The sequence below is a fragment of the Hyla sarda genome, chromosome 2 (assembly GCF_029499605.1).
Source record: "Hyla sarda isolate aHylSar1 chromosome 2, aHylSar1.hap1, whole genome shotgun sequence".
In the NCBI taxonomy this organism is placed as follows: Eukaryota; Metazoa; Chordata; class Amphibia; order Anura; family Hylidae; genus Hyla; species Hyla sarda.
This window is the reverse complement of record NC_079190.1, coordinates 80,478,217-80,492,171: the sequence shown is the minus strand read 5'-3', so window position 1 is coordinate 80,492,171 and position 13,955 is coordinate 80,478,217. Positions and strand designations below refer to the sequence as shown.

Genomic DNA, 13,955 nt, shown 5'->3' with positions numbered 1-13,955 from the left:
TATATAAGAGACAAACAGCACAAAGACTCTCAATGAAAAAGAATCCAGAATATCTCATTGTACATTTACTACTGTGATCTACCTATTGCTTATCCAATAAAAAGGCAACCTACCTGCGGCGTACTCCAACGATTTCACATAAAATTGCTTTGTAGATCTATTTTTCGGCTGTGGAAAGAGAAGTAACAGTTTACGAAATACATGTTCATTTGTTTCACCAGCTCTGCACAATAGGAAACCAGAAAATGATTTGTTTATAGGTGATAATTTTTTCATAGTCAAATACCCGGAAACATTTCCCTTATTAGCATGTGACAAGTACACATCCATGTATGCAAACCCTGTGTAATCTCTTTATAACTAGCACAATGTGGAATCTTTTCAGTTAGTTCGATAATACTGAATGATGATCTACAATAGAGACTGACCAGACATGATGCACGCCTTAGTCTCCAATCCATCCATTCGGTCCTCCTCTGTGGTCCGTTATTTAACCATTTCTAAAATAAAATAAACATTACAGAATTCTGGGCAGACTTCTCAATGGAATCTAAGTCCCTCATCATGCTTAAGAGGGTACTCTGCTGTCCCAGCATTCTAAACATTTTGTTCGGAACGCTGGGTGCGGGCAATGGGGGTTGTGATATCATGGCCACACCCCTCGTGAGGACAGGTCCCCTCAATGCAAGTCTATGGGAGGGGGCATGAGGGCTGCCACGCCCCCTCCTATAGACTTGCATTGAGGGGGCATGGTGTGACATCCCAAGGGGTGTGACCGTGACATCATGACCCCCACAAATAGCGCTCGACGGGTGCTGCACAGAGATCGGTGAGACCACCACAATCAGACATCTTATCCCCTATCCTTTGGATGGGGGATAGGATGCCTAGTGGCGGAATACCCCTTTAAATATGCAAATGATATTCTCTGCATGTGGAAGGAAACAACTTGCTTGTCTGCCTGTATCTAACACTATGTAAAGGTATAGGGTATCTTCACACTGAGCAAAATGTCCTTGCTGAAATCTGAAATTCGCAATCTTCCCGCTGTATGGCAAATGCAGCAGAAACAATCCGGAATTGGCGCTTATGTCCGTGACAGTTTGCTCCAGACATAAGAGCAGGCCTATTGATGAATGGGACTTTTCTGGTGGACTGAGCCAGAAGTTCCATCATCGAAATTCTGCCAAGCAAACTGGGCACCGCAAAGCCCATTGAAATATATGTGAGGGTGCTGGAAGGAGGAATTCCTTGTGGATTCTTGGAAGTGTGAACTGGGCCTTATTGTAAAGCTCTGTTAACAATAAGAGGAAGAGTTACCAATACCTGTGCCGAGATAAAGTAGTTCAGTTGCCATTAGCAACCAGAAAGCTTTTTTTTTTCTTAACCCATTCCCGCCCTATGCAAAATTATGTACATTTACAACTTTGAAGTAAGCACAGGAGCTTTATTAGCAGCCAGGACTCACCTCTAAAGCCGGGCAGCGGCAATCATGCTGATGCCAAGCAGGAGCATTTTCGATTCGGCTATCAAAGTTTATATCAGGAACAAAAGTGTAAAATTCCTGGTGCTGGTGGGTTTGGGGGGCTGATTGGGACCACCAGGTGGAAATTGTGTGGGCCCTGGTTCGCTGGGATGACAGCCAGAGATAACTTACCCTCCTCTATGCTGTCAGATCGGATAACAATGATCTATGTTCCTATGACATAGCATTGAACAGTGTATGTAATCAAAAGATTGCAGGAAAAATCCTAGCTGGGGAGAGGAGAGAGAACGACAAAAGAAAAGTAGCTGAGCACAGCAAACAAAAAGAAAAGATGCAGAAGGTGGAAACCAGAGTCGCCAGAATGGGACAAAGAGAGAAAGAGAGCAAGACTCCTGTCCAGGCCCGAATGCACAAAGAACTGGTCAGTAAGAAGCCTAGGGTAAGGTGCACCCGGCGACCACCTGAACCAAGAGGCCCAGACTCAATCCACAAACCCAAAGGCCATCCTGCAAAAAAACGTGTGGAAGAGAGATCCCGAAGAGTACGCTGCATAGCCAAGAGAGCAGAAAAGGGCCTGTGACAAGGTGAACTACACCCGTTCAAGATACGTGAAGCAGCCAGACTGGGCAACCAGGACAACCTGCAGGCCCACAACCCCAAGCCCTCCACACTAAGCCCCTTCTACCCCCGAGGGAGGAGGAAGGAGGAAGTAAACAGGCCGATGGGGAGGAGCAGAATCATCTTGAACACCCAGAGGAACAGAGAATCCGAGAACAAGGAAAAAATAGAGGGACCCTGGAGCCCCGAACCAGGAGAGGCGAAGAACCTCAAGCCGGAGCAAAACACTGCGGCTGACGAGCACCTAGGCCTGGACAGGGCATGGAACGGCGAACAGAAACTGCCTCCCGAAGAGAAAACGGCAGAGAGGAGTGAGACCAGAACCCCGCCAAGGCTAGAGACACGAACCTCCGGAATGGTGGAAGCATCAGTAAAAAAAAACCCCGGAGAATGAGGTATGGAAAGGCCATCTGGGAGAGAGCCCAAGGCATGGAGGCTCTGAGAAGGCAGAGGGTCTGAAAAGGTAGAATACCAAAGGAAAGGGTCCTGAACAAACTGGGGAAGCCAGGAAAAAAGTGACATACCCTGGGGACAAGAGAAAAAAAGGAACCGTTACCTCTGAGGTCACCATGCTGCCCTTCCCTTGCAGGCACAAGAGACTAGGTGGCCAGAACGGAATGGCAGACCGAGAGAGTAACATCTCAGAACGATCAGAAGACAGAGGGGACCCAGAGAGATGTCAACCAGCCAATGCGACAAGGCAAGGTAACAGAAGACCAGTCCAGGGCATGAAGCGAGGCAACCAAGACTGCCGGGCAAGCCCGATCCAATTGATACACTTGCAAAAAAGGAGGAGGAGTGACCTGCCACAGCCAAGATTGTCATGTAACCTCGGGAGCCCAAGGCAGCCCGAAATGAAGGGCCATAAAAAGGAAGGCCGAGAGACACTCCAAGAAGAAAGATTGCTGGAGAATAAGAGGAGAGATCAACAGAGAGGCAGCTCGCCCAAAAGGAAGCACAAGGACCACCAGGACGACTCCCAAACAAGACCTACCCCGACAGGGAAAGAGGGCAGTGCGAGGGGCTAGAGAAGCCAGGGTACAGACCTGACAGTACCCACCAAAAGGAAGAGGGCGAGAAAAAAGGAACAGCCCCAGCAAGACTAACAAGTGCCCAAGAAGGTCAATGGAAAAGCCAGGATGGCAACCACCAGACAGCAACATGCAACTAGTACAAATCCAGCAGAACCCCACCAAAAAGGGGGAGAATGAAGAGTTGAAAGAAAAGTAGGAAGGAGGAAGAAACCATCTGATACTGAAAAACAGAAGGACAACAGCTGCAAAAGCAGGAACCGTACAAGGGCCACACAACCCCTTGTAAAGAAGGGGAAGCGTAAGGGCTGAAAACCCGAAAGTAGGCATCCCACCGAGCTACCTCAAAGCCGGCAGCGGAAGGGGTCAGTGAGATGGCTGAATCAGCCACAGGAAGGAGTATAGAAGACTGACACTACTTCACCTAGAATAGGGTAAATGCAAAGACTGCCAAAGAAAAAGCAGAAACCTAGACACTCCACCCCAACTCCAGGGGGGGGCAATCCAAGGTGGCATGAGCAATGATAGGCCTTCCATAATAGGCAATAGTATAGATCACTAATACTCCAGGAGTTAAAGAAACGGCTGTACTGGCAAAAGCAGGCTCCCCACCACCGACCCCTCGTTTAGGAGTGAAGTGAGCTGGGTAAGCTATAGCAGGTAACACGCGACCACTGTCACTGGAGGGTCAATGATACCCCACCTCTGGAGGGGGGGGGGAAAGGTGTACGCCATAACCATCAAGTACCCTAGGAATACGTAGGGTCACCCACTAGCCCCTCATACTAGAAGCAGATACTGTCGTAAACAAATGGGACACCACCCATGTAAGCTGATGCCGTTGTCCTATAAGGTCCATTGCACCTGCAGGGACACAAATGTTTGGTAGTCTTCCACTGGTAGTGGAGGACCAGAATTCAGCCATAGAAAATGCGCTACCATGGACATTGGGGAGACCTGTGAGCATGCAGGGACTCCTTCCCTGTGACACCTACATGCTGTGGTGCATCAGCAATGCAGCTGTTGATGCAGAGACATGACATCAATAAAACAGTCAACTCTGACATATAGATGGGTACCACAGATGCAACAGATGACGCAACTTTTATGGATGATAGAGAGGGTCCATTGTACATCAGGGAACTCTCACTCACAGTGGAAAACTGGATTAGCAGCTGCGGTGGACGTCCCAACCTCCAAGGATGGTGTAGAGGGTCATTGTACATCGGTTAACTCTCACTCGCAGTGGAGTACAGGAAGAGCAGCTGTGGCAGACGTCCCAACCTCCAAGGATGGTGTAGAGGGTCATTGTACATCGGTTAACTCTCACTCGCAGTGGAGTACTGGAAGAGCAGCTGCGGCAGACGTCCCAACCTTTATGGATGGTTTAGAGGGTCCATTGTACATCGGTCAACTCTCACTCACAGTGGAGTACCGGAAGAGCAGCTGCAGCAGACCACAAGCCCGCCATGGGCGTCGGAGAGGGCCACGTACAGTGAACCACCCACAAGGAGGCTGCAGAGAGTCCATTTCCTCCACAAGGGCACCCTTGCAGTCCCCTCGCACAGGGAGTGTGGTAGAAACATACAGTAGAAACAAAGAATGTGTTGGCAAGAACCATTTGGCCCATCTAGTCTGCCCAATAATCTGAAACCTATCAATAGTCCCTGGCCCTATCTTATATGAAAGATAGCCTTATGCTTATCCCATGCATGTTTAAACTCCTTCACTGTATTTGCAGCGACCACTTCTGCCGGAAGGCTATTCCATGCATCCACTACTCTCTCAGTAAAGTAATACTTCCTAATATTACTTTTAAACCTTTGCCCCTCTAATTTAAAACTATGTCCTCTTGTGGTAGTTTTTCTTCTTTTAAATATGCTCTCCTCCTTTACTGTGTTCATTCCCTTTATGTATTTAAAAGTATCATATCCCCTCTGTCTCTTCTTTCTTCCAAGCTATACAAGTTAAGGTCCTTTAACCTGGTAAGTTTTATCCTGCAATCCATATACTAGTAGCTCTTCTCTGAACTGTCTCTAGAGTATCTATATCCTTTTGTAGATACGGCCTCCAATACTGCGCAAAATACTTCAAGTGAGGTCTCACCAGTGTTCTGTACAGCGGAATAAGCACTTCTCTCTTTCTACTGCTCATACCTCTCCCTATATATCCAAGCATTCTGCTAGCGTTTCCTGCCGCTCAATTACATTGTCTGCCTACCTTTAAGTCTTCTGAAATAATTACTTCTAAATCCCTTTCCTCAGATACTGAGGTCAGAACTGTGTCAAATATTCTATATTCTGCCCGAGGGTTTTTACGCCCCAGGTGCATTATCTTGCACTTATCCACATTAAATTTCAGTTGCCAGAGTTCTGACCATTCTTCTAGTTTTCCTAAATCCTTTTCCATTTGGCGTATCCCTCCAGGAACATCAACCCATATCTTTGTGTCATCAGCAAAAAGATCAATACCTTATGATCGAGACCTTTTGCAATATCACTAATGAAGATATTAACCCCTTAAGGATGCAGTACGTATATTTACGTCCTGCGCCGGCTCCCACGATATGAAGCATCACATCGCTTCTGTCCCGGCGCTCATCAACTAATACCACACATCGCCGATCGCGGCAATGTGCGGTATTAACCCTTTAGAGGCGGCGGTCAGCTTCTAAAGCGAAAGTGAAACTATCCCGGCTAGTCAGTCGGGCTGTTCGGGACCGTCGCGGTGAAATCGCGGCATCCCGAACAGCTTACAGGACCCCGGGAGGGCCCTTACCTGCCTCCTCGGTATGACTCGAATGACTCCTCCTCGAATGACTGCTGCGTACCTGAGATCCAGGCAGGAGCAGTCAAGCGCCGATAACACTGATCACAGGCGTGTATTAGAGAGATCAGTGTGTGCATGAGAGATCAGTGTGTGCAGTGTTATAGGTCCCTATGGGACCTATAACACTGCAAAAAAAAAGTTAAGAAGTGTTAATAAAGGTCATTTTACCCCTTCCCTAATAAAAGTTTGAATCACCCCCCTTTTCCCATGAAAGAAATAAAACAGTGTAAAAAAATTCCAAAGTCCAAAAAAGCTTCTTTTTGGTCACTTTTTATACCATTAAAAAATTAATAAAAAGTGATCAAAACAAAAATCGTACCGATAAAAACTTCAGATCACGGCACAAAAAATGAGTCCTCATACCGCCCTGTACGTGGAAAAATAAAATAGTTATAGGGGTCAGAAGATGACATTTTTAAACGTATAAATTTTCCTGCATGTAGTTATTTTTTCCAGAAGTATGACAAAATCAAACCTATATAAGAAGGGTATCATTTTAACCGTATGGACCTACAGAATAATGATAAGGTGTCATTTTTACCGAAATATGCTCTGCGTAGAAACGGAAGCGCCCAAAAGTTACAAAATGGCGTTTTTTCTTCGATTTTGTCGCACAATTTTTTTTTTTCCCGTTTCGCCGTGAATTTTTGGGTAAAATGACTAATGTCACTGCAAAGTAGAATTGGTGACGCAAAAAATAAGCCATAATATGGATTTTTAGGTGGAAAATTGAAAGAATTATAATTTTTAAAACGTAAGAAGGAAAAAACGAAAGTGCAAAAACCCTGAGTCCTTAAGGGGTTAAACAAAGTTGGTCCCAGTACAGATCCCTGAGGTCCCCACTGGTAACAAGACCTTGCTCTGAATATACTCCATTGACTACAACCCTCTGTTGTCTGTCACTCAGCCGCTGGCTAATCCACTCAGCAATATGGGAGTCCAAGCTCAATGACTGTAGTTTATTGATAAGTCTTCTATGTGTCAAAAGCCTTACTAAAATCTAGATATGCGATGTCTACTGCCCCTCCGGAATCTATTATTTTAGTCACTCAGTCAAAAAAATCATCAAGATTTGTTTGACATGATCTCCCTGAAGTAAACCCATGTTGTTTTTCATCTTGCAATCCAAGGGATTTTAGATGTTCCACAATCCTATACTTTAGTAGGGTTTCCATTAATTTCCCCACTATTGATGTCAGACTTACTGGCCTATAGTTGCTTGATTCCTCCCTACTACCTTTCTTGTGAATGGGCATGACATTTGCTAATTTCCAATCTTCCGGGAAGACTCCTGTTACCAGTGATTGGTTACATAAATCTGTTAACGGTTTTGCTAGCTCACCACTGAGCTCCTTTAATAATTTTTGGTGTATCCCATCAGGCCCCTGTGACTTATTTGTCTTCACTTTAGACAGCAAATGTAGAACCTCTTTCTCTGTAAAGACACATGCATCAAATGATTCATTAGTCTTTCTCCCTAATTGAGGTCCTTTTTCTTCTGTAAAAACTGAAAAGAAGTATTCATTAAAGGGGTACTCTGGTGGAATTTTTTTTTATTTAAATCAACTGGTGTGAGAAAGATAAACAGATTTGTAAATTACTTCTATTAAAAAATCTTAATCCTTCCAGTACTTATTAGCTGATGAATACTACAGAGGAAATTATTTTCTATTTGGAACACAGAGCTCTCTGCTGACATCACAAGCCCAGTGCTCTCTGCTGACATCTCTGTCCATTTTACAAACTGTCCAGAGAAGCATATGTTTGCTATGGGGATTTTCTCCTACTCCTACTGGACAGTTCTTAAAATGGACAGAGATGTCAGCAGAGAGCTCTGTGTTCCAGAATAAAAATAATTTCCTCTGTAGTATTCAGCAGCTCATAAATACTGGAAGGATTAAAAAAAATGTTAATAGAAGTAATTTACAAATTTCCACCTGAGTACCCCTTTAAGGCAGTCAGCTAGCCCTTTATTCTCTTCTGCATACCTTCCTTTGTTTTTAATTGTTATTCCTTGTTTTAATTCCCTTTTTTCATTTATATATCTGAAGAATGTCTTATCCCATTTTCACAGACTGAGCTAGTTTTTCTTCTGCCTGTGCTTTAGAAGTTCTTATAACTTGCTTGGCCTCTTTCTGCCTAGTCTTGTAGATTTCTGTATCTTCATTGCTCTGGGTTGTTTTATAATTACTAAATGCTAGTTTTTTGTTTTTTATGATTTTGGCCACTTCTGCTGAGTACCACAGTGGTCTCTTCCTTTTTCTCTTTTTACTGACAAGTCTAATACAATTTTCTGTTGCCTTCAATAATGACTCTTCTAAGTAGTCCCATTTCTCCTGGACTCCATGCAATCCGTTCCAGTCTGATAGGGACTCATTTATGACTAATCTCATTTTTGAAAAGTCTGTTTTTCTAAAATCTAAAACTTTTGTTTTTGTGTGGTGTGACTCCTTCACTGTTCTTATATTAAAACACACTGACTGGTGATCACTTACAACAGTGCTTCTCAATTATTTTCTGTCATGCCCCCCCCCCCCCCCCTAGGAAGAAGAAAAAATGTTGCGCCCCCCCCCCCCCACGTGACTGTAAATAGTATCATTTGTCTATAAAATTGTTATAAGTACACCTCTGTATAACACTGTATCCTTATTAACGTATATATAAAAATAAAAAAAGAATAGGTTTATTAGCTTAACCTGGGGGTGGTCTATTGTATGGGGGGTGGGGGTCGGATCTACTTGCGGCTCCTGTAATGGATATTGACCCTTATTATTGGTATCCTCCTGTGGTGTGCTTTGTAACCCTTCCACTCATGCATTCCTGCTATCATGCCCTTTTTTTTTTTATCTAGGTTACCTTCAGGGCTTAGTAACTTTACCTGCAGAGCGTCTTTTTGCACCTTCCCCCTCCTCCTTTTGATCCAGGGTACTGTCTTCTAGTTCGTATACTTTTTCCTCCTCCATCCCCTGGTTACTATTTCTTTTCCCCTTTTCAGTTTTATTATCAGATTTTGTGTTTGTCCTACCTCCTCTCCTTGACCCCTGCTCTTTAATGTTCTTTCTGTGCTTAAGCTCTTGTTTTCCCACCTGGTGATGCTGCGGATGTATCTTTGCGACTCTGCCTTGATGACATGCCGGCGTCCTGCTCTTTCTCCTCTGTGCGTGGGACTAGAAACCGGCGTATTGATTCCTGTATGTCTCCACGGGTCCTCTGCATGTGTCACGTGCATTGGCGGTCATGTGGTCCTCCGCGTTGGGCTGCGCTGGGACAATCTCCAGTGATCGCGCTGCGCTGCTCCCTCTCTCCAGCCGTAGAGTTGCTAGGCAACCAACGCCGTGTGGGACGCCGCTTGCGAGTATTTGCCAAGGTCAAACGAGCCCCCCTTTACGGAGCCTCGCACCCCCACTGGGGGGCGCGCCCCACTATTTGAGAAGCACTGACCTACAAGAACATCATAGTTGTCATAGTACCTGGACTGCAGCCTTGGACACTATAAAGGTGTCCAGTGATAAAGGGAACAGGCAGCTCAGGGCCAGGCTTAAGGTTACCCAGTGCGTACGTTAAGGGCAGTGTGGTGAGCAACACCGATTAATGCTCCCAAGTCTGAACCTCCAGCAAAACCCTATACCTGAAAGTGACCAACAAGGGAAAGCGGCAACAAGAAGACCCGAAAAAGGACGCTCCGGAATAGGTCCACGGTATATGCAAGCATAATGGTACAGTGCAAAAAAGGGGCATGTGCCGCAATACTTGGATCAAGCATTTCTATTCATGGTGTGCACTGAACCTGCAGAAATCGGATACGTGCATAGGGTGACAGAAGCAGGCTTTGAAATCACACTCCTTTCTCCAAAATCCATTTAATATATGGTCCCAGATAGGGGACATAACAGATGAGAAACTGATAAGAACAGATACTACGCTTGATACTCCAGGAAAAAAAACGCACCGCCGACAGCCCTACAGATAGCGGCAGGAATAAAAAAAAAAAAAAAAACATAAAAATAAACTAAGGTTGTAGTGGCAACTTTTGGCCACCAGAGGGGAGCCAAGCACAAGATGGAAGCAGAGCTGTACATAAAACAGCCACTGGAGGGCAGAGCGCCCGGGAAAATTGAAGCAATTTTTTTTAAACTTTCACTTCGGGAAATAGAGCGGCCCGCCGAGAAGGAACGATGCGCTGGAGGAACACTGCCCCGGAGACTGTCTGATACAGTAAGGAGTGGAATGGGGGGAGAGATGAACGATGAATGGGGTTGCCAGCCGCACGATCGGTGGCCGTTGCAGGGACCGGGCAGGGGGTCTGTCTGATGACGCAGCCGGTTCCTCCCCCGCCGGGGAAGCGCCAGGCCGGGGGGACCGGAGACCCGCTGCCACAAGAGGATTAACACTGGGGCAGCTGCAGAGGGCCTCCGGTCAGCAGATAAAAGAACGCGGCCAGGACACTGCGCTTGGCTGCAACATAAGAGTGGCCAGTGGGCCAGTTGCGCTCCCAATAGGGACGTGCTCTGCCCGGTTGAACCGGAGACCCGTTGCCCCAGAAGCCCAACAATGGGGCAGCTGCAGAGGGTCACCGGTCAGCAGAATAAAGAATGTGACCAGGACTCTGTGCCTGGCTGCAACATAAGGGCGACAAGCGGGCTGGATGCGCCCCCATGGGGGAAGTGGTTGGAGAAATGCTGTCCCAGAAGACTGACACTGAGGCAGCAAGCATTGAGTGAGTCTCCAGCCAGTAGGGAAGAAAACACGGCCAGGGCACTGTGCCTGGCTGCAAAACATGTAGGGTAGATCCGAAGAGGGGGGAGGGGAAGTCACCGGACTGTCTCCTCCATAATGGTGCCAGAGGCCGTGAGGGGTCTGGCCCAGCACAGCCATGAGTAATGCTGCCCCACTATCCCCCAACATATCTGGAAGCTGAAGAATCCAGAACCTGCACCCCTGCCCCAGAGAATAAATAAAATATAGGGAAGAATGAAGTCCCCCCTGGGGCCCCAAGTATCAAAGCCCCTGGAAAAGGCAGGGGAAAGAGGGGAGGGATAGGGGGATTCACACTCAATACTGTCCTGAAAATACTCAGCCTGGGTGTCTTCGGCCAGCTATTTGTCACCTGCATCATGTCAGGCTGCAGCAGTGGGACGAGCAGGTATCTTAGGGGGACCCAGACCCAAGGTGCAAACCCAGGCGCTGGTGGTAAGGGGTTAACGGAGCAAGCTCTATGCCCCGTGCCCCTTAACCGCATATGGGAGAACAGGTAGCGCCATGCTCCTGAACCCCCACCTAAAAACGATAAAAATTAAAAAAAAAGGAGAGAAAAACCTAAATACAGGCCCTAACTAAACTGATTAGTTCTGTGCCTGTGACTTCTTTTTTTTGCCTAGTGGCAGCAGCATAATACCCATGGTGTCCTGTGTCCCCCAATGAAGCGACCAAGAAATACAATTGGTTCTGCATAAAACAAGCCTCATATGGCCCTTTAGGTGGAAAACTGAAAGAGTTGTGGATTTTAAAAGGTGAGAAGGGGAAAAAACAAAATGCTTAAGTTTAAATTTACTGCGTGATTAACCTCCAATCCCGGCTCAAAGGGTTCATTTTTAAAAAGGCCTCTGAAAATTAAAGAATCAATCTGATTTGTTGCTATAGGCAAACGCTCCACTTTCTCAGCACAGGTTTTGATGTTCACACAGTGTAATTTTTGCAGAATGTCCGACCAATCATTCAGTCCGCGGCAAGCAGACTCTTCAGTCAGCTATAGGACTGCTTGGAAATACCTTAATTAGTGTGGAATCTGTTGTGTAGATGTAGGATTTTGATGTGATTTTTAGGCATTTATTTTTTGTTTTAAAGCTTCCATGTGGAGAAGAACTGTAGAGGGACATGTCATTTTCTGCATGCTTCCATATGTGAACTGGCCATAAGACATCAACCAGAAGTAATCTGTGCGGTTGTTTACATCAATGGCCATGCTGTACTTCGGGGCATCCATACAGTTTCATAACCCAGAATACAAATGAAAATGTTACAAATTAATTAGGAAAAAGGTGAATTTTATTAATTGTATACAATTGGAGGACATAAATGTGTCCACTCTGAAAATATGAAGGACATGAAACACTTAATAAATCTCCTAGTCACAATTCAGAAATAGGGAATATATATCCTAGTCACAATTCAGAAACAGGGAATATATATATGAATACAAACAAATGAATCTACATTGTCCTGGAGAGACAGCTAAAAAAATAGGAAAATCCAAAACAGAAACAAAAGTGTCATGTGACTCTTCAGTCAGTCAAGTGCAAAGTATTTAAGCCTTCGGTAAAAAAAAACTGTGATATCACCCTAAAACCAGGTGTTCCACAGGCAACAACCTTATCATGGGACATTGATCCTGTGTGGATCATATGGAGTAAACTTCCTAAACCATTGGGTCATCTCAGCTCAGTTCTTCATGGGTGATGTGAAAAAAGGCTATATAAACAGTAAAAAGAAAGGTGCCATGAATACAAAATAATATCCAGAATGACTCTGATGAAGTCTTCAATACTGTATACTCCTCCATGACTGGTCAAGCAGGTTCTCACGATTCTCATATAATTGGTCCTTCTGTAATAATGCCCCAAATTATTGCTTAAGATCAATTTCGCAGGTACAGGATGCCAGGCCTCCTTGGTTCGTAGCTGGGTGACTCAAGGGTTATTCCTTTTATTGCTAAGTGGAGTCTAGATCTGAAGAGGTACAGGGGGACTCTGTGTGCATCACTATACTGCAGCACGGTGGTGATAGAAAAGGTTTCCACCTGTCACGGACTCTTCATACCTGCAGTAATAACCAAAATAAATATCATAACACAAAACTAAAAACATAATCGGCACTACATGTATCTTTTCATTGACACCTCACCTCCAGCTGTCATAACCAGACACTGCAGAATATCGGAGAGAGAAACGATTCCTTTGGCTACATCATTGTCGTCCACCACCACCAGCCTGTGCACCTATGGAGAAAAGTGAAGATCAATGTTAAAATGCTGGAATGTAAACCCATAGGCGACCAGGACTTTACACGAACTCCAAATAGCTGGTCTCCATCTACAAAGCTGCACCGATCATGTGTTTTCCCCGGATAGTCACTGACTATAGCAGTGAGTTTAGGTTGATTTATAACCGCTGTGACCAGTGACCAACCACTACAGGCACAAGTCAAGACATCATCACTGCAGATCTGAGACCAGCAGATAACTATGGAACCATTGAGGCACAAGCTGTGAGGGTTCTGTAGTGAACTTAAGTGTACCGCAAATGACTGTCACAGCGCAAGGATTTCTTATTAAATTTCCCAATTTCTGATTCTGTGGCTCGCTCCAAGACTAGCGCACTCTGGAGATGGATTTTTCAGAAGTCCAATGCAAGTCTATGTGGCTTTCAGCAAATCTGTCCCCTGACCACATTAGTCCTGGAGAGATCCACAGAATCAGAAATAGCCAGACATTTTTTTTTTTGCTGAGTATTTGCTTCTGCATATTTTTCTACCCTTTGAAGGCAATGGGTAGTAAAATCAGCTGCAGAAAATATGCAGCAAGATAAGGCATGTGTGACCCTAACCTAAAACAATAATCCAAAACAGTCAGAGGTAAGCTTTAAAGGGGTTATCAAAGGACCAAGCCAATTTTATTTTTGCGTTTTTGTTTTTTCCTCGCCTTCTAAAATCCAAAACTCTTTTATATTTCCATCTACAGACCCATATAAGGGCTTATTTTTTACGTGACCAATTGTACTTTGTAATGAAACCTCTCATTTTACCATAAAATGTACGGTGAACCCCCCAAAAAATTTTTGGGGAGGAAATTTTTATGAAAACCACAATTTTGCACATATTTTAGATAATTTTTTATAAATTATTTTGGGAATAAAATATGACAAAAAAAGCAGCATTTTTGGACTTCTTTTTATTTTTTACATTTACGCCATTCACCGTATGGGATCATTAACATT

General features: G+C 44.9%; 1 protein-coding gene, 1 long non-coding RNA gene and 1 pseudogene across 4 annotated transcripts in view; 1 reads left to right on the top strand and 2 right to left on the bottom strand.

The window, feature by feature from the left end:
• The window catches only part of LOC130358671 (uncharacterized), a 51,646-nt gene that overhangs the window by 30,336 nt on the left and 7,355 nt on the right, over nucleotides 1-13,955 (top strand). The window lies entirely within an intron of this gene.
• Nucleotides 9,736-9,908, bottom strand: LOC130358917 (U2 spliceosomal RNA; annotated as a pseudogene).
• The window catches only part of PRKAG1 (protein kinase AMP-activated non-catalytic subunit gamma 1), a 62,840-nt gene continuing 60,876 nt past the window's right edge, over nucleotides 11,992-13,955 (bottom strand). For both annotated transcript variants that reach the window (XM_056562224.1, XM_056562225.1), the window contains exons 12-13: nucleotides 12,865-12,958; nucleotides 11,992-12,780 (exon numbers count right to left, since the gene is read on the bottom strand). In XM_056562224.1, the coding sequence (XP_056418199.1) occupies nucleotides 12,764-12,780; nucleotides 12,865-12,958 (111 nt within the window). In that variant the 3' untranslated portion in view covers nucleotides 11,992-12,763. The remainder of the gene's footprint in view (nucleotides 12,781-12,864; nucleotides 12,959-13,955) is intronic.